General features: G+C 38.9%; 2 protein-coding genes across 3 annotated transcripts in view; one reads left to right on the top strand and one right to left on the bottom strand.

The window, feature by feature from the left end:
- The window catches only part of EMILIN2 (elastin microfibril interfacer 2), a 52,781-nt gene extending 41,622 nt beyond the window's left edge, over window positions 1–11,159 (top strand). Inside the window, exons 5-8 of the mRNA XM_020794509.3 lie at window positions 480–950; window positions 2,726–2,776; window positions 6,840–6,965; window positions 8,748–11,159. Of these exons, the coding sequence (XP_020650168.3) occupies window positions 480–950; window positions 2,726–2,776; window positions 6,840–6,965; window positions 8,748–9,085 (986 nt within the window). The 3' untranslated portion in view covers window positions 9,086–11,159. The remainder of the gene's footprint in view (window positions 1–479; window positions 951–2,725; window positions 2,777–6,839; window positions 6,966–8,747) is intronic.
- A 2,281-nt stretch (window positions 11,160–13,440) lies between these two features.
- LPIN2 (lipin 2) overlaps window positions 13,441–20,334 on the bottom strand; it is a 47,066-nt gene continuing 40,172 nt past the window's right edge. For both annotated transcript variants that reach the window (XM_020794513.3, XM_020794515.3), the window contains 2 exons: window positions 17,770–17,873; window positions 13,441–17,377 (listed from right to left, as the gene is read on the bottom strand). In XM_020794513.3, the coding sequence (XP_020650172.3) occupies window positions 17,233–17,377; window positions 17,770–17,873 (249 nt within the window). In that variant the 3' untranslated portion in view covers window positions 13,441–17,232. The remainder of the gene's footprint in view (window positions 17,378–17,769; window positions 17,874–20,334) is intronic.

Raw genomic sequence — 20,334 nt, 5'->3', positions numbered from 1 at the left:
TCAGTTCTGTGTTGTTGCTGCTTTAAATTTCCCATTGTTTTTATAAAAACTGTGCAGCCTAGTCAGTGTCTTTAAGGTTTGCTAATACAGTAGTCATAACAGGTCTTTGCTGCATTAGATAATTATGGTCACCTCCGTATTATGAATTCCTAATTCATTTTGTAGTCCACATGCATTTATAGGTGAAGTTCACTAAGTCATTTTAACCGTAAAGTAGCAGTATCATCTCTTAAGAGTATTTCCAAAAGAACTATAGTGTATCTGGCAAATTCTGCGCCATGGTGTTTTAAGAATTCAGTCATGTTTCTTTGTTGTGATTGGTTGCTTGGTGTAGTCTTTTTGTTTTGAAAACAGAAGCATGCAATCAGACTTTTGGTTCTGCTTCACTGTTTTTATGTTTCCCATTGCTTCATAAACATGTTCACAGAAACTAATTAATACATCTAACTAGAGAATGTTCTCTCCCTCAAACTCTTTAGTTGAAAAGCCACCACTGCTGTCACCAAGGAGACCTCATGGAAAAGCTCCCTTGCCACCATCAGACCCAAGAAAACCATTACAGCTGCCTGAGCCAGGAACACCTCTGACACCATCACAGCCAAGGACTCCATTACAGCCGCAAGCGGGAGACCATCTGCAACCGATACAGCCAAGAACAGAACCTCACATTCCAGAGCTAAGAATACCTTTGCAACCACCACCTCCGCAAGTAATCATACAACCACCATTACAAGGCATACCTTTCCAGCCATATTTGAGACAGCCACCATTACCAGGATCAAGATCAGGCATGCCTTCCTTGCCTGGGAAAAGTGGGATATTTATGGTAACTGGAGAGGCAGGCCCTCCTGGTGCTGTCCTAATGTCAGGAAAAGGTCGGCCAAAAAGTATAGATGGCCAAGATGGGCAGTACAGTGTGGCTGTTTCAGAAGGATATGCTGGAGCACCAGGTGAGCAAGTTAGAAGTTTTTTTTCCTGAGGGCTCCTTCTGTACTGTTATTGACTAAATGATCTTTCTTCTGGTGGGAATCCATTGATCAGATTCTCTGTTTAAAAGGGGACTGTTAGATCCTGTCAGGTTCCCGTCTGTCCCTTGGCTGTTTAACCAAACAAAGGCACAAGCAACGTGTCTTTCAACTGCCACCAGTTGATTACATCAACTTTATTTACTGTTAATGACAGAGGTCCAGGTGACATACCATTTAAGAACCAAGTAGAAATTGTTTATTGTTACAGGTGATAACAGTCCAGTCAATATAATTAACTCTCCACTAAAACAACCTTCCCCCTTCACTCTTAACTGGCTATTCTAACTCTCTCTTCCACCTAACTCTGCCCCTCACCAACTCCTATTGGTGCATGCAAATCTCCACATAAATACAGTGGTGCCCCGCATAGCGAGGTTAATCTGTTCCGGATTAACCCTCGCTATGGGAAACATCGCTCAACGAAACAAAAATACCCATTGAAACGCATTAAACTTGGTTTAATCCGTTCCAATGGGCCCCGCAACTCACCGCTGAGCGATGCTTCCCTATGGCCGGCAGCCATTTTCGCGCCCTCCCCTTGCTTAGCGAGGGCGCGAAAATGCTGCGCGCTGCCATTTCAGGGCTTCCGGTGGCCATTTTGGAGCCGCCAAACAGCTGATCCGTGGGTCACAAAGTGAAGGTCAGTAAGCGAAACGCTTACCGACCTTTGCTATGCGATTTTCGGCCATAGAGGCCATCGCTTTGCGATCGCATTAGCGATCGCAAAAACGTCCTCACTATGCGGATTCGTCGTTCTACGGTGCGCTTGCTAACTGAGGCACCACTGTATTAATGAGCAGGGTGAATGCTACAGATCCATACCAACAACTTGGATCTAAACAAACTGTACCAAGCAGCAATGCAGAAGGGTCATGTCACAGACTCTGGAGCTGACACTTGCCTAATCCCATTCTTAGGGAAAGGCTCCCTCTTTATCTTATATGTGGGAGCTAGCTTCCTTATTCCTCAGTAACAAATTACGCATTGTATGTTCGCAAAGCTGCTTTCTTATTGTATCACACAATCTCTCTATCCTGGTACTAAAAACAGACTGAATGTTTTAAGTTCTAATACTCTGAATCAAGCTTGGTTTTTAGTACCCTCCCATGAAATAATCTTGCTAGCAATCCACCCATTCATTCATTTTTCCATAGTTCAGAAGGAAGCCTGTAAGGTAACCACAGCATCCCAGTAATTGATGGCCTTGTAACAGTTCATATTGAAAATAATATACATCTAGTATGATCTGCCCTGAGAACTCTAGCGTTCACAGTTCTCTCCATCCAGTCCCAAGTCCCTTTCCCATATTTACTTTGAACTTTTACCCCCAAGGTGTGAAGGTAGTAGCAGTTCTTCTCTGCTGGATCATTGCTTATCTCTGACAATTCCCAGCTGACAGGCATCAACTTCTGCCTCTGTGTCCTTTTTTTTCTTCACTCTGTCATTCCGGAGAAGGGGGAATGAGAATACTTCAAGCACAGCTCTTTAGATTCTTCATTACAGAGAGCAGTAATCAAACAACTGAGTTTTGGAGTGATGCCACTGGCTCCAAAAGGATCACTCCAAAAATTATTTGAAAGTTACAGAAGTACTGTATTGGTGCTGGAATGAACATATGATAGGGCAGGGGAGCAGTGTGGTGTGGAGAAATGTAAGACTGTAGTATCATATCTTTTTCATGCATACTTGTTTTGCAGGTTATCCAAAATCACAACCAAAACCACAATCTCCACCTAAGACCACACAAGGTAATCCAGTTGTTCTTCAGAATTTGCCAGGGTTGAGTTGCTAATACTTTCAATCTGCTTGCTGGTGTTACTGAAGTACTGTATACAAGTTTGCTGTTTAAGAGAATGGGTGTTCCTTTTTAGCTGTTTGCAAAGAAAATCTTAAGAGTGTTCTAGTTTTTATCTGAACAGCAACTTACAATAAGAAGTTGAAAATGGGCACATGAGCAGAATAATTTGTGAAAAAGCAACTATTATGAGTGCAACACATAACAATTCTGGGAACTGTAGTCCAGGAATATCAGGGGATCTAAGATAGGGAACCACTAGTTTAATATCAGTATCTTTGGATTTGTACTTATTTTGTATCATAAGATGCATACAGATCCAGACATCTGTGTCTGATACACTTTATTATAACCATACAAGGACAGACACAGAGGAGCTTAGCTCAACAGAGTAATAATGCACCAAGATCAGCAACTCTGTGTACTGTAATTGATTGTTGACATATTCCAGACCTCTCTTTAGAGGTAACTGTAAAACATGGAGAGAGTGCTGTAAAATATGCAAAAAGTACAACTCAATGCTCCTAATGCTTGGATAAACTCATCTTGCTCATGATAGGTTGTTTGTGGATTCATCATCACTGGGAAGTCTTAAATAAAATAAAGAATTGAATAGCTGCAAACTTGATTATGCTTTTATGCTGCACTTATATGTGTTAAATATCATTTATAACTGTAATAACAGAATATTGTAGAAGATCAGAACAAATGTTTACATTATTCTTATCAGTAATGTACTAAAATTATGTAGCCTTCAAACAGGTTGTAAATCTGTGGAGGTAACTTATTTTAAAATGAATGAATGCTATCGCTTAAACATCTAGGTACTTCCTAATAGATGGCAGGTACTGCTCACAAATAAAAGGGCTTGGGCAGCTATTCCATCCTTTTTTCCTTAATGGCTTTTCTTTGGTAAGGAAAAAAAGATGGGAGAAACAATAAGTTACAAATTGACATTTTTGGCCAGAATCTTATTACCAGCTTAAGCTTATGTAAGGGAAGCTGCTAACTCATGGGGGCAAATTGCATGCTGTTCACATTGCAAAAAGATTCTTAGAGAGGAGCATTAAATAAGTAACACAATGGACTGATTACATTGCAAGAATAAAAGAAAATGGCTGTGGAAATGTTTAACTTTAGATGACTTAAGATTATATAAAAAACCAATTTTAAATACAATGTGTTTGTAGTACAGGTACATGCAAAACATGTGCACTAATACTTTAAAAGTAATTATTCTGCTACACATTCATATTTTTCTTTAATATAGATGAATTCCAACAATGTAAAGTTTATGATTTATATATTTATTTATTTAAAATATTCTAACTGTGTATTTCTCCTTATAAAGAATTCAAAGTGGCTTACATCATTAAAAGATAGTAGGCAGGAAAACAACAGATGCACAAATATAGAAAAAGTTACACTTATCTGGGAGTGTAACATGTATGAAGAGGGTCTAGAAGTCGTATTAGACCATAGGCTAAATGTAGATAATAGTGTGATGTGGAGGCTAATGCAATTCTAGGGTGTTCTAACAGAAGTAGTGTCCATATCTATTCTGCCAGATATCCATCTGTCAGAGATGCTTTTGCTGTAAATTTCCTGCATTGGCAGAGAACTGGCATGGATACCTTGTACTTGGCATATTTTATGTAGGAGATAATTTTACAGATATTGTGTGTGATTGACAAATTTATTTTTAGAAAGTAAAGCCGGGGAAGAGAAGAAAATCCAGGTCCACTAGTATTTGGAATTACAGTTTTCTAAGTTTGCTAGGCAAACTTCTCTTTTCAGAAGAACAGGAAATAGAGCTGCACATGCATGACATGTGAGAAGGATCTTGGAAGTGTTATAATGGAACCAGTTACATTAGGAAGTGGTAAACACTCTAATGCTGCAGGCATTCAAGAGAAAAATAGATAATGATCTGTCAAATCTACTTTGATTTGGATTCCTGCAATGAGCAGGGGGTTGTCAGTCCCTTTCAGTTTAATTATTCTAGGATTCTATGACTTTGAACTGGATTGAAAGATTTTTTTTTCATTTTGTGCTTATGGATTCCTACAGTAGCACTGAAATAAATGTGACTTTAAAATATGTAACTTCTGCACTTTGATGGATACTAATTAGAGACAGGCATTAACTGAACCACAAACCAGAAAAAAAATGATGAACCACTCTAGTTTGCAGTTTAGTTCGTGACCCAGTTCGGTGATCACATTTTGCCAAAGCAAAATGAAGCACTGAACTCCCCCCCCCCTTTTGCTTCATTCTGCTGTAGCCCATTCATCCCCCTGCCCACTGATCTTGTCACCACCTTTCAATCTGCTCCTGCCACCACCACCACCCCTTCACTATCCTCCCAGGCAGCAGGCCTGGCTTCCCTATCAGGAGCTGCAGGGCTGTCTCTGTGCATGTGCTCACCACCAGCTCATTGCCAGCAAAGCCTGGCAACCAGTTAGTTGGTGGATACATGTCAGCTGGCTTCTTCACCCCTGCCATCGCCTTTCTGGATGGCCTGAGGAGGCCATGGCAACAGCAAAGAAGCCAGCCACAGGAACAGGGTGGCTACCTCAGTGCCTATGCCTGCTGGCAAACTGGTTGCCAGGGAAGCCCAGCATTTACTACAACCTGGCTCCTCTGGCTGGCTTCTCCACCACCAATATGGCCTCCCCAGGCAACACAGGGAGGCTGAGGCAATGGCAGTGGTGGCAGGCAGGTATGTCAGGCAGAAGAGGAACAGAGATGGGCACAAACAACCATGAACCAATTTGTTTTCTGAGTGATTCATGGTGGTTCAGGTTTTGTGGTTAAGCACGGACCATGAACTATGACAAGCCTCCATTTTTCTGGTTCATGCCTATCTCTAGTACTAATTGCAATTAATTTAGTTCATTCCATGTAATTTTGTAATAGCGCAAATATGGTGTTGCTTTAGAAATCTATATAACAAGCCCCTCTGAAGAAACTGTTTACAAGGCAGGCACTGCTACCATGTGCTGCTTTAAAACAATTCTGAAAAACAGGTAATGTATCCATCCTACTGTTGTTTAGTTGTTAAGTCATGCCTGACTCCTCATGACCCCATGGACCAGAGCATGCCAGGCCCTCCTGTCTTCCACCGCATCCCGGAGTTTAGTCAAAGTCACGTTGGTCGCTTTGATGACACTGTCCAACCATCTCGTCCTCTGTTGTCCCCTTCTCCTCTTGCCTTCACAGTTTCCCAGCATTAGGGTCTTTTCCAGGGAGTCTTCTCAGGAGATGGCCAAAGTACAGTATTGGAGCCTCAGCTTCAGGATCTGCCCTTCCAGTGAGCACTCAGGGTAGATTTCCTTCAGAATTGATAGGTTTGTTTTCCTTGCAGTCCAGAGGACTCTCAAGGGTCTCCTCCAGCACCACAATTCAAAAGCATCAATTCTTTGGTGGTCAGCCTCTTTATGGTCCAGCTTTCATTTCCATACATCGCTACTGGAAAAACCATAGTTTTGACTATGCGGACCTTTGTCGGCAAGGTGATGTCTCTGCTTTTTAAGATGCTGTCAAGGTTTGTCATCCATCCTGTTAGAGACTTCTTAGTTAATCATCTGAGAGTGAAAGACATAGAAATATTTACCATGGGATTTTGCCTTTCATCAGAATTGGCTTTCATTCCCACATCCAGAAGTGAAATAACTTTTATGTTCAGGGACTGATTTATTCCAAGCACTCTTAGCAACAGGCAACTGACTTTGACTCAGTGATCAGGCTGAGTCATCATTTAACATTAGCTGACTCAGGAGTTCTTTTTGACAGGCTGCGCAATAGGACAGGGTAAGTATTGCAATCCAAATTGCAGATTATTAGTAAGGTTAAACGTAATAGATTATCTCTTGTCAGTTATAACAGTGAAGATGTTGCCAGGAAGCTGCAGTTTCAATAGTGTGCTGAAGTATTCATTTGAGAAAAAAGGGCTTTGTTTACACAGTTCTTTTCATGCTATAGGAGTCTAAATGATGCTCATTTTTACATTCTAGGAGCTTTAACTTCACCGGTATCATTTTCTGCTGGTCTCACACAGAAGCCTTTCCCCAATGGCATGGGTGTTGTTCATTTTAACAAAGTGCTTGTAAACGATGGAAACCATTATAATCCTAACACAGGTAGGACAATTGATGATGACTATCTGGGTAGTGCCTCTGGAATTAGTATTCTGCCTGCTTAGTGCTGTAAAATTTAACACAACAGACTCTAGCCTTTTCAGATTGGATTCACCTTTAAATACAAATAGTGAGTTGCTCCTAATGTTTTGCTCACACTTCAATTTTTTTCTTCTCAGGCAGCCAGATGGGGAAAAAAGGTTCCATAGAGTTGTGTAGAAATGGGTTCTTGATATACGCTGCTTGTCATGCAAGATGAGAAAAACGTCCCCTGATGGAGGGGGAAATCAAAACCCTTTTCTATACAATTATTAGAGATTAAGGCATGATTTGAAACATATTGCATGAAGACCAACAAATTAACACATGGCAATTCAATCCCTTACAGATAACTTTATTTGTTCTTTCCAAACAGTGTAAATGTATAGATATATTTAAACAATGAGAATATATTGTCACTTGCAGGGGGGAAATTGCCATGACTTCTTCTGCCTTGTTGACTCTGACAGCTGAAACTAAGTAGAAATCCTTTGATTTAGAACAATTAACTTCTACCAAGTATGAGTAGCTCATCTGTGTGGGTCCATTTTGAACCATTTTGTTCTCATGGATCTGAGTTGCAGAATGTCATTCCTTTTTGTTTAGGATTCAAATTAATAAATGTAACATGAGCTAAGTTAATATACATTAAGGGCAGGGAGTGTATTTTCCTCCAACTGTTTTGAATTTTAATTCTAATCGGTCCTAGGGGGCACAGCAAATGATGAGGGCTGAAAGAAGCTTCATTCCAATACAGTGGTGCCTCGCTTAACGACTACTTCATTAGATGACGAATCCGCTTGACGATGAGGTTTTTGCGATCGTTGTAATGGGCAAAATTCACTTAATGATTGATTCCCTGCTTCGGGAACTGATTTTTCGCTTAATGATGGTCTGAAAACAGCTGATCAGCGGCTCTCAAAATGGCCATCCGCTGTGCAAAATGGCTCCCCGCTGTTTTTAGGACAGATTTTTTGCGAGAGAGGCACCGGAAAATGGCTGCCCTATGGAGGATCTTCACTGGACGATTAGGTATTTAGCCCATTGGAACGCATTGAGCAGTTTTCAATGCGTTTCAATGGGTTTTTCCCCTGCTTGACAACGATTTCGCTCTACAGTGATTTCGCTGGAATGGTCATCAAGCGAGGCACCACTGTATATGGAGAGTTCCATATAGCCCATTCCTTCCCAAAAGTCTGAAAGTTACAGCCAAGATCCTAATTCCAGATTTTGGTTTGGCCTACTATGTTGCAATTTAAAAAAAAACTTGCAAAGTAACAGTTTAAAAAAATGAAAAAAAATGAAATTGCATTACTTATTTCCAGATGATCTTTCCAAGGCTGCAAGATCTTTCATACTTAGAAAGGTGATGCTGTAGCTGCTCTAAGCTATGCAGAATTACATAGGCATTCAGAATGCCTCCCCCTCCCCTGCCCGCAGAATTCTTCAACTGAAGTGGCAAAATGGGACGATGCACTGGTGGTGGACTCCCTAGAAACAGACAAAATTGCATTGCTCTCTATGTATTTGGGAGCTGCTAATGAAATCAGAATCATGTCAGTGAAGAAAAATGTACAGTAAGCATGTGGAGGAGCTGAGGGAGAATGAATTCATCTGTAGCCTAAGATGACTAATTTTGCTTCATTGCTTATGTACTTTCATAACAATGGGGGGAAAGTAGGAATTGACCATATGCCACTCAATACTCGACTTTTGTTCATATCTGATGGTCTGCTTTTATTGCAGGCATCTTCACATCACCTTATGATGGTCGTTATCTGATCACAGCTGTTCTAGTTCCTGAGAGGGATGATTATGTAGAAGCTGTGCTTTCTGTTTCCAATGCAAGTGTTGCTCATCTCCACACAGCTGGCTATAGAAGAGAGCTGCTTGAATATCACAAACCAAGATCAGGGAAACGGACATGTGGTGGGACTGGAGCTTTCCATCTTGTTCTTCACCTCAAATCTGGAGCAGAAGTCAGCATTGTAGTTACAGGAGGCAAGCTGGCCTATACAGATACTGATGAAATGTATTCCACATTCAGTGGGATTTTCCTATACCCTTCCATTTCTCATTCATAGGAGATGCTTGAGAAGAAGAGGGCTAAGCTAATACTGAAGGTAGCAGTGGTAATAAATGGTAAAATGTTCAGATTTCATTTGTTTCCTTTTCTCCACAGCTTCAACTGCAGTCTTTACACAGCCTTATCTAGTGTAAGTCTCACTGAATTCAATGGGTTTCTGTCTGTGTAGAAACGAACAAGATTGCACATTGTACCTTTCCTCTTATCTGTCTTTCTTATTATGGATGTGGATATTTAAGCACACTGAAAGAGAAAAGTATTTTCTATGCATATTGATGTAAAATGTTCAATAGATTCTTTGTGCAACATTCGCCGAGTTATAAAAGAGAGAACACAATGGAAAGTCGAAGGCAAGGAAATTTTAGGGTTAAACACTGTTTAAAGTTATTTTTCATTATCCCTATACTTGGTGGGTAAAATGGTAGAACAAAGAATCAGAGAGCCTCGGTTCTCTTAAGTCTGAACTATGGACTTCATATATATCATCTAGTAAAGGGGAGGGAAGCATTTTTGTTGTTGTTGTTGTTGAATCATGTTCCATTGGTCATGTCTGTTGCAGACCACAATTCAATGTTGGTTATGGCTCACAGTGAAAATCTCAAGAATTACTGCCTATTTTCTCTCTGCCTAAAAATTGCCAAAGGAGGGATAAGACACCTGATTTAATGGCTTTCCAAGGACTTTTGAAATGTCATTTCAACCCATTCTAGTATCTGTAAAACATGTCTGGAAATGAACATTGCCTGTCCTGTTGCTGATGGAGGATTGAGTGTGACAGATACTTGCTTGAGGCCACTCAGTGAGTTCATTGCAGACATAAAATTTAGGAGTCATTCTGATCCATAACTGTATCTTAGCCATTATGCTGTGATGCTAAATGTTGATACAGACTTCTGATATTTTTTGAGAGGAATCCTCTAATGCTATTTTTCTCTCTGTTGTCACTAAAAGTACCTGGTGCTATTTTTATAATGCAGCATCTGACATTTGCATCATCAACTGGTTTAGTTTCTATAAGTAAATGTTTTCTGTTCCCATGGAGCTAGTTCACACAATACTGTCTTCAGTTGTTACAAGTGTACACATTTTCATATGAGAAAAAACAGGAAGAAAAACAAGCCTTAAACAACTCTTACGAACTTGTGTCTCTTCCTATGTCATATCTTTTCTTGGTAGCAGACTATGCTTTAAAAAACAAACCCTGCCCAAGACACACCCTGTTTTCTTTTTTCCTGCATAATGAACTATTAGGAGTATTAATCTGTTCTTATAGAAAAGATCCCTCATGAAGTGGGTTCATAAGAATCTCTCATTAATCTTCTTACTTGAGATCTGAGAAAGCATTATACTTTTCTTAGTTCTGTGAACCAGTCCCTAAAGATTTGTTTCCAGGCAACATAAAGCAAACCTCATCCTGAATGCTGAGCTCACACTCTTAAGCCAATACATCAGCTGTACAAAAATGTTTCCTGTACATGTGACTTATTGTTTCATAAGAACTACGTGCTTCCAATACACTCCCTTTATATTGTATTGTTTCACAATATGCGGTGGGGGGAACAGTATGAATTTAATATATGTGGGGTGAAATCCTTTTACACAGTTATGCAAATAGCCTAACTTTTAGAAGTGAATTGCCCAGGTGAAGAAATTTCTGTTGACATTACCTGTTGCATACTGAGTTGCACAATTCAGCATATGCCAGGTAAGGGCTATGGAAGTTTTTTAATTGACAGCAGTTTCCCTCTAAAAGTAACAACATTGTGTAAAGTGCATAATAGGATTTTAGTTGGCCTTGATTACCATGCTTATTTTTTCCAGTTTGATGACTGTTTTAAAAAATGTACACAGAACTCTCTCCTGGAGAAAATACAGTGAAGCTGAAGCTATGTGCTGCTGTTCTATGTTATAGAAGTTCTAGGTTATGGCCTGAGGGTGCTTTGACTTCTCCATTTTGGACTTGGCTTTCCTATATAATGTAACCAGAAGCTATACAAATAGAATTTGGGCATGAACATTGCCAGGATGTCATTACTATTGTGCATAATGGAAAAGACTAGACTTACTGCTTCTATTGTGATCAACTGCCTATTTCCTTTACTGTTGAAGGTAATTTTGATGTCTGAAAATTTAGTGTTCGCAGCCTGAGATTCAGCCTGTTTATCCAATTTCTCAGGTGTAACAAAATCCTGAAAGATATTCCTTCAAATATTCTCTTTCTTACTACAGTAGTACCTCGGTTTACAAACACCTCAGTTAACGTAATTTTCGGTTTGTGAACAGAAACCCATTGAAAATAATGCCTCGTTTACTTTTTTTTTTCACAGTACGAAGCAAGTTTTCCTAGAGGTTTATAGTGCTCCCCCATGTTCCTATGGCAAACCGTCTTTTGGTTTATGAATTTTTCGCATTATGTAACATCCCAGAGAACACATTAAATTCATAAACTGAGGTACGCCTATACAGTGGTGCCTCGCACAACGATTGCTTCATACAACGATGAATTCACACAGCGATGGGTTTTTTTGAGGAATTTTCCCCATCGTTTAACGATGTTCTCTATGGGGGAATTTCACTTAACGATGTCCCTTTTTGCTCATTTAAAAGTGTCTTAAAATGTTTGAAACCTGTTTTAAATGCTTGGATTCCATAGTGCACCTTGTGAAACATGTGCAAACTTAATTTGGTTTTGTTCTGAGTCTTCATTAATTTTTGATGATTTTTTTATTTTCCCCATTTAAATCAATTGAATGGACAGTTCAATTCATTTAAATAGGGAAAACAAAAAATCACCAAAAATTAAGGACGACTCAGAACAACACCAAATTAAGTTTGCATAGGGTTCAGGAGGTGGGCTAACAATTGCAAGCATTTAAAACCTGTTCCAAACATTGTAAGACACTTAAAAATGAGCGAAAAGGGACATCGGAAAAGACTTCAAAAGCACTGAAGCTGGCTTCAGTGCTTTTGAAGCTCTTCCGTTTTCGCTCATTTTTAAGGGTCTTACAATGTTTGGAACAGGTTTTAAATGCTTGCAATCGTTAGCCCACCTCCTGAACCCTATGCAAACTTGATTTGGTGTTGTTCTGAGTCGTCCTTAATTTTTGGTGAGTTTTTGAATTTTCTCTCATTGGAATGTATTGAACTTTCCGTCCAATGCATTCCAATGAGAGAAAATTCAAAAAATCACCAAAAATTAAGGACGACTCAGAACAACACCAAATTAAGTTTGCATAGGGTTCAGGAGGTGGGCTAACGACTGCAAGCATTTAAAACCTGTTCCAAACATTGTAAGACACTTAAAAATGAGCAAAAAGGGACATCGGAAAAGACTTCAAAAGCACTGAAGCCGGCTTCAGTGCTTTTGAAGCTCTTCCGTTTTCGCTCATTTTTAAGGGTCTTACAATATTTGGAACAGGTTTTAAATGCTTGCAATCGTTAGCCCACCTCCTGAACCCTATGCAAACTTAATTTGGTGTTGTTCTGAGTCGTCCTTAATTTTTGGTGATTTTTTGAATTTTCTCTCAATGGAATGCATTGGACGGAAAGTTCAATACATTCCAATGAGAGAAAATTCAAAAAATCACTAAAAATTAAGGACGACTCTGAACAACATCAAATTAAGTTTGCGTAGGTTTCAGGAGGTGGACTAACCATTGCAATCATTTAAAACAGTGTCCAAACATTGTAAGACACTTTTACAGGAGCGAAAAAGGACTTCGCAAAGGCATTGAAATGTATTGAGTCGGCTTCAATACATTCCAATATAGGAAACATTGTTTCACTCAACGATGTTTCCTATGGGGATTTTCACTGAACGATGGCAATCTGTTCCAATTGGAACGGATTAACCAGTTTTCAATTCATTCCTATGGGAAATGGTGTTTCACAGAACGATGTTTCACACAACGTTGATTTTTTTGGAACCAATTAACATCGTTGTGTGAGGCACCAGTGTAGTCGAAAAGTAGAATGTGATACTACTCCACAAGCTTGGGAAATATGGTGCTTGTTGACTGCAATGATTTCGCTGAACTGCATAGTTGGGAGCTGTTTTCATGCATTGCTGGCACCTGTATATGCATATTTGATTTTACAGCAGAAGGAAAGTTTTTCAAAATGGATCTTCACCCCACTCCTACAGTGATTCAGAGCCTTTGCATCCTCTCATCAGCTAGAATACAGCTGTGTGTGGTGACAGATTCTTTGAACAAGATCATCAAGTTCATCTTGTATCCAGGATAACTTATCTCCTCACCAATTATGTGTTATAATTATGTATGTTATTATAAGGCCAAAGATCATTTTGAGCTCTACAGGAAGCTGTTTTGAATGCATAGAGAAGAAACAAGCTTAGGTGAAATATTACTGTCAATTTTATTAAATACAGCAAAGTGGTATTATTTTTAAACAGACACAGTCTTTACAAAAAAACACTGTGTGAGAATATTCACTGATTTACCAGTAAAGTTCAGTTAAAGCAAAAAATTGTTCATAACAATTAAACAAAGTATTGAAGAGTTCTGTTCCCTTACATTCGGAATCAATCAACATGCAGATTTATTCTAAAAACCTGTATCTCAACATGTTGCTGATTAACAAAAGCAACTTTCTTAGCTAAAAGGAAAGGCTCAAAAGCATTACTTTGGATGTATATTTCTTATTGTTAAGAACTCTATTCACTGTATTTAACACTTCAATGATCATAGTTATACTAACATAAACTGAATTCACTTTGAATGTTTCCAATTCTAAGTAAGGTAATTTAGCCATTAAGACTTTTCCAGATAAGACTAAATTCTTGAAACAGTATACTAATAACAACAGAGAAGTTTTTTCAAAGATCATATCTGCTGCTTTATGTACCAGGAATACTTTTGAATTTCTCTCTCACTCACTCACACTCACACAAATACACTCCTGCAAATACAAGGCTGAATACAACATTTAAATCCCAAACCATACACTGTGATACAGAATAACTTGATTGTTATATTTTAATCTAAGTGCTGCAGAGATATTAAAACAGTCATATTCACCTTATATGACAAAGTCCAAGAAAGTAATTGGAGAGGTGCAGCAGAAACTGTTCAAAAACATTTCCAAAGTAAAACAAAATGTAATTTAAAAAAAACATTAAGATTGCTTGTTCTTACGCACAAATCGGTCTCTTTCACAGAAAGAATAAGCTACGATGCTGATCTGAAATAGATGTAGTACAAGCTTTGTTTCCCAAAACCAGTTTCAAGCCATCCATTACCACTGCAGCAAGGAAATAGAATCAAGAGGAGCTCAAAGAGACGATTAGCCAGTGCCCCAATATTGCTGTTTACCATTAGCCTGCTCTAGAGTCACTGAGGTAGGATCCAAACTTACTGTATAATGGTCTACATAGTACTATCTTAAGTGAGACCAAGAGATGATAAACAATAGCATACCATTGTTAGAAGTGCATATGTATTTCCAACTGTTTGGATCGAGATGACTCAAGAGCACTCTTCAGCATTAAACATATGAGTAACAAATTTTGGTCTGCTTATAATTATAAAAGGGAAATATTCCAGAAGTCTTTTGGAAATTCTTAACATTCAAAAGCAAATGCAGATTTTCTATTCCAACCACTTTGTCACAGAAATATTCACTTCAGCCAATGCTATTGTTGGTTTCTGAAGGAGCAAGATGATGTACTACAAATAATGTAATTGTTACTAAAAGTGTGGAATACAGAGGAAGAAACCAAGGCTTTCTAGTCAAGCTAGAATATCCATCTAGCAGACGTCAAGCTTCCAGAGTGCTTACAGAATGCAAGGAAATAAAGTAAACAAAGTTTATATTCTGAAATAAATTTTATCCAGTATTGGCAGGTTTTTTTTTTAACAAGAATTTTCTAATTTGTACTTTCTTGTGTTGGGAAATGTATACATTGTTGCTGTATTGAATTAATGCCTAAATCGGAGTGGGGAAAATTCAGCCCTCCAAATGAGAATTCCTCCACCCATTACACCTCTTCATTGTCCAAGCTGGAACGGGTTGATGGAAATTGAAAACTAACATCTGGAGAACCACAGATTCTACAGCCCCACTCTAACTGGAGAATCTTTTCAAACACTCCAGATTAACCCACAGTTTAATAAGCTATATTTCACATGGATCACTATTCATATGTGTACTTGTGGGGTGCGTTGGTCTACAAATCTCATACATTTCCATCCTGGGAATCCCAAATGCCAGACCCATATTTTACAGACACCTATATTGTGCTCACCTGGAGAGAAAGCCCAGCTAGCAGTTGTCATTGCTGGGATAGGCCTAACCTATTTGAAAAGGAAGCTTCCTAGCAATAATCAAGACCACTGTCTTTTCAAATAGGAAGTTGGGCCTATCCCAGCAATAAGGCTCCAGGTGAACATAATTTAGGTGTCTGTACGGCCTGAGTCTGGCAGGTGGGTCTTTCAGGATGGAGAATTATGGGATTTGTAGTCCAAAAATCTAAAATGCACATCCCTATTCACTACTGCTGTAATTACACAAGAGATTTCCAAGTCTTCCATTATATTTCCTGATCATATGTCCTAAGAACCAAGCCACTAATTTGGACACTCAGAAAGATCTCCATGAACGAATGTATCCAAAGACAAGAGTAGCATCTAGTTTTTAAGCTTGTATCACCCCAAATGACCCAGCATAAAACCATAATCAGCAGTAAACCTGAAGGTGAAGCTTTACAGTTCATATCAGACATAGAACACATAATATCAAAATGTATACCTCAGACGTTGACAATAGTGGTTCTTTGCATTTTTGTATTACAACTCCCATCATTTCCAGTCAGCACAGCCAAAAGTGAAGAATTATGGGAACTGTAGAACTATTGCTATTATTTATATAGAATATAAACTTTTGTTTATATGGAAGCTTCACATGATGCAAAAAGGACTAGCCATTCCCAAGTGGTGCCAGTGTTTCATCTCTGTCCATTCTCAAGATCTGACCCTAAGTACATGTTATATACTGACCTGAAAAATTTAGCTGTCAGATAATCTCTGCTGGTTTCATAGGAAGCTATGACTGCCTGGCAGGAAATTGGCTGAAAACTGTTTATTTACATATATTATTTCATCTTGTAGCTTTGTGCAAAAATGGAAAAAACAGGCAGAAGAATGAAAAGTAAGCAGCTATTTCAATCAGGAGTTCACACAGCTGAATAATATGTGTAATCTTAGTTATCAGACATGAAATGTATAGCTGATGCACAGTATTCTTCATTTGGACCCTACTGTTCGGTGTCACTTTTGTCAATCTGACAAACCCTGATACAGAGTTCTGTAATAACATAGAAGTATTCCCAGTTTTCAAAGATTAATATACAGTACCTTCGTGATATAAAACAAGCCTTTATCCCTGAAAATTTTATGTTGCCTAGTTCTCTATACACTGCATACACAGCAAATGCAATTAAGAGATAACTGCAAAGATGATCTTACCACTTTGTAGACCTCCAATGTCACACAACAGCGTATAAAGTTTAAAAAAATGCTGCAAGTAACAAAAATTATCTGAGACAGCCAAATCACTATGTGTAATATTTTTAAAAATGGAAGAAGCAGAGCAATCATGATTGGAAGCTAATATAAGCATCCCCACTTCAATCCTCAGTTCCTGCGAGACACAGTAAAACTGAGAATGTCCACTAAATACATATATATTGTTTGGTAAAAGACATTTTTACTGAATTGAAATGTCAGATGCTGCCTCTGGAAACAGCTTTAGTGCTAACTTAAATACGATCCCTGTAATCGGCTTAAAGTTTTTGCAATCAACTCTACACACTTCTCTGCTTTCTTTGAGATAATATATTAAGGAAACTAGTATATGAAACATACGTCCACTGTAATTTGTATATGTGAAGATGCACTAAATTCCCATCTTTTTTCATCTTGTCATCATGACGGGTCTGTTATTTCAAAGGATAACAATCTTTTCAATGCCTTGAATCAATCAGTGAGAATGTCTGAAGAACATAGATCAGCCTTGCATTTCACTGGTGTGTGCCAGACCAATGGCACTTCCTGTATTTAGTAAGACATATGGTACTGAAAGGACAGTTATAGTCTGTAGGAGGAAGTTATGTGCAAAGAGTGCTGTTCAAGATAAGTCTTCTACGTTCACCTCAGGAAGCTGCTGTCTCCAATAGCAGAAGGAGCTGAATTCTGGACATACAAAAGCAGAGTTCTGTTCTTTATTAAGAAGTGGAAACACATGTTCCACGAGTTCACTCAGTCTGCAATATCTGTGTTTAAAAGCAAAAAGAACCATTATTTTTTATCCTTGCTTTTTAAAATTCAGCAGTCTTATGTATGTCTACCAGAGGTATGACCTGCTGCATCTAATAGGAATTATTCTCAGTGTTGCAGCCTAAATAGAATCCAGCAATGTTAAAGAGAAATGTGAAGGTCTGGCCTTGTGCATGTTCACATTTAACCCTCCCCCCACAAAATTTCAATCATTTTTAGGAATGCCATTTTAGAGTACAGTTCCTCATTTCTTTAGTAAATGTACTATTTAAATGTGTAAAAAAAAAGGCTGCCATCAGGATTTTACTCTACAGTAAAATGGTGTATTTGCCATTGTTCCTACCCAGCAACTCAGGCACTTTCTCTGCTTAAAAACCCAAATACTTACGAAGATTTGTTCCCCTTTGTCTGCTCCTGAATCAGTTCACCTTTTGGGTTGACTGTGAATATTCGACACACTGGAACTCCAACTTTCATGTAGGCATACACATCCTGTGGGCCAAATACAAAATGCAATTTCATTTTATTTAGAGTCTCTGGAGCCAATTTAGAATTGACAATGCTACATTACATGTGCCGGCTCATACTGGCACCACTGGGGGATGGGATTTCTATGTTATCATGAATGACAACACACAAGCACACAAGGTTATTTTTGTTTTTGCATTATTTCATTGATTTCCAAGAGATTACTGTACTTAAACACATGTGCTTTGTGTTAATGAAAGGGAGGGAAACAAAATATTACATGTTTTTTCAAGTCTTCCTTTCAGTTATCATTTCCTTTCACTTCTTGTCGGTCAAGAACAATAAGGACTGGTACATCCACTGAAGCTGTCAAGCAAAAAGAGATGGTGGTCCCAGGATGTAAAAATTGTTATCAATACTCTATTCAAAGATAAACCCAATGCGTTTCGGCTATTGCACTTTTAGCCTTCTTCAGGGGCGCTGATGTTATGCTTATACAGAATCTGTCTCTAAGGTTATTTGTGTGGACAATCTGTGCTTTTTTTGCATTTTCGATGGGTCTTGCATGCTTCACTTGCTTTCTGCTTTGCTTTTTTTACATTACTGATGGATCTTGCACACTTTGTGTACTTTTCTCTCCCCCCCCCGCCAGAATGGATTAATCGCATTTCCAATGGGTGTTGCAGTGATTTTTTTTTGGTGATTTTTTTCTTTGGCCAGAACGGATTAATTGCATTTCAATGCATTTCAATGGGAAATGGTGCTTCGACTTACAACCATTTTGAGTTACGACTGGAGTTCCGGAAACAATTAAGTTAACAAGTCAAGGCACCACTGTACCTCCTTAGCATACCCACCTGTGTGCAACTACCTCTGCCCCAGCAAGCCGGGCACTTGGTGGTGAGGCTGGAGACCATGAAGAGCATGAAAAATGAACATGTTCAGCCAAGCTGAACCTGCAGAAGGAAGAAGTATCTGCCTAGGGGGTGGAGGGGACATAGTGACAGCAGTGACTTCTCCACAGTTCACCTAGGGAGTGGTGTGCCATGTTCTGATTTGATCAGAGAACCTTCATAGAAAGTTTTGGGGGACAGGGTTGAAAGTTTCCATGCAAAGCTGGCTCAGAAAAAGGGTGAGTTGTGGTGTTTTTTTTACTTCATCTTCTCTTAGTGGGAGTAATTAGGTTTGGCTCGACCTATTTCTGAGGCTTCAGAGAATATTTTTACAGGTTGTTTGTGGTTTTTGTAATTAGTCATTGTACTGCTGCAACTATTCTTAGTTTTTAGGGCTGTTTTGAACTAGCACTAGGTTTGCGAGCATCTATTCTTAGTTTTTAGGGGCTGTTTTGGACTAGCACTAGAAAACATGAATGGAGAAAAATGAAATGAAACCACCTGAAAAAGGCAATCACTTCTGTGCTTAGTGAAAGAACCAATACATGAAAAGTAAAAAAAAGAGGCATCTCCAAAAGAACCCAAAATGAAACAAAAACAAATGCTCATCCCTTGCTATGACTACTTATTGCCACAAGCAAATGTATATTCCTAATACACAGACATGTAAACAGTTCATTAACTGTTTCTGAAGATAGTTTAATTCAAGAAGTTCCCTGATGGCAAGTTTCTCTTCCCCCAGTTCAGAAAGGTCTCCTGACCATCCAGAGAGACTGCTGAGGGCTCAGGGTGAAAACATTATAATAAATGTCCTTTCCATGAACTTCTAAACATTAAAATTATACTTGGAACCTAAGCCATTATATTGGCCTCATGTTGCCAGACCTCAAGAGAAATAGAAGCTTTGTTGCAATTAGTAGCTTGGAAAAGTATACAACAAATGCTCAAGTCCCTTTCATTCTTCAGCAAGAAAGGTCTTGTCTATACCTGTTACCTTTTTTGCTGTAATCATGCAGGTACACAGACCAAATTCACAACAGGGAAAAGATAACAGGAATCCTGAAAAACATTGCTAGAGACAAAGATTAACACTGCCCTGAAGCCTCCTTTGCTGTCTATCCCAGTGTGTCAGATTTCTTTCTTTACACACTGTAGCGAGCAGCCCTGCCCTCACCTGTCCGTCACAGTAGAACAGTGGAGAAGGAGCCAATGAGAGGACAGAAGGCGGAGCCAAGGGGGGAGGGGGCTGGATATAACGGCTGGTGTATGGAGCCTGAGAGAGATTCGGGTAGTGAGAGACAGTGTGAAACTTAAAAGTGAACTAAGAGTAAGTTAGAGATCTGTGAGAACAATGAATGGAATAGTTAAAAGAGGTTTAAAGTTATAGCAGTTTAGATTCAGATACTAGTGATTATCAGCCTGTGATCTACTTATTGAATATTAACCATATATTAACTTCCCTGACCTAATAAATGACTTAAGTTTTAAAAGCACACATGTCTCCATGATTAAGTGGTATTAAAGAAGTAATACCTGAATGCAGCGAAGAAACAAGAAGGGCGAGAACCTCGTGAAGGCCTGGGGGAATAGGT

Source organism: Pogona vitticeps, chromosome 4 (genome assembly GCF_051106095.1).
Source record: "Pogona vitticeps strain Pit_001003342236 chromosome 4, PviZW2.1, whole genome shotgun sequence".
Classification (NCBI taxonomy): domain Eukaryota; kingdom Metazoa; phylum Chordata; class Lepidosauria; order Squamata; family Agamidae; genus Pogona; species Pogona vitticeps.
This window is presented reverse-complemented; position numbering and strand designations above follow the sequence as displayed.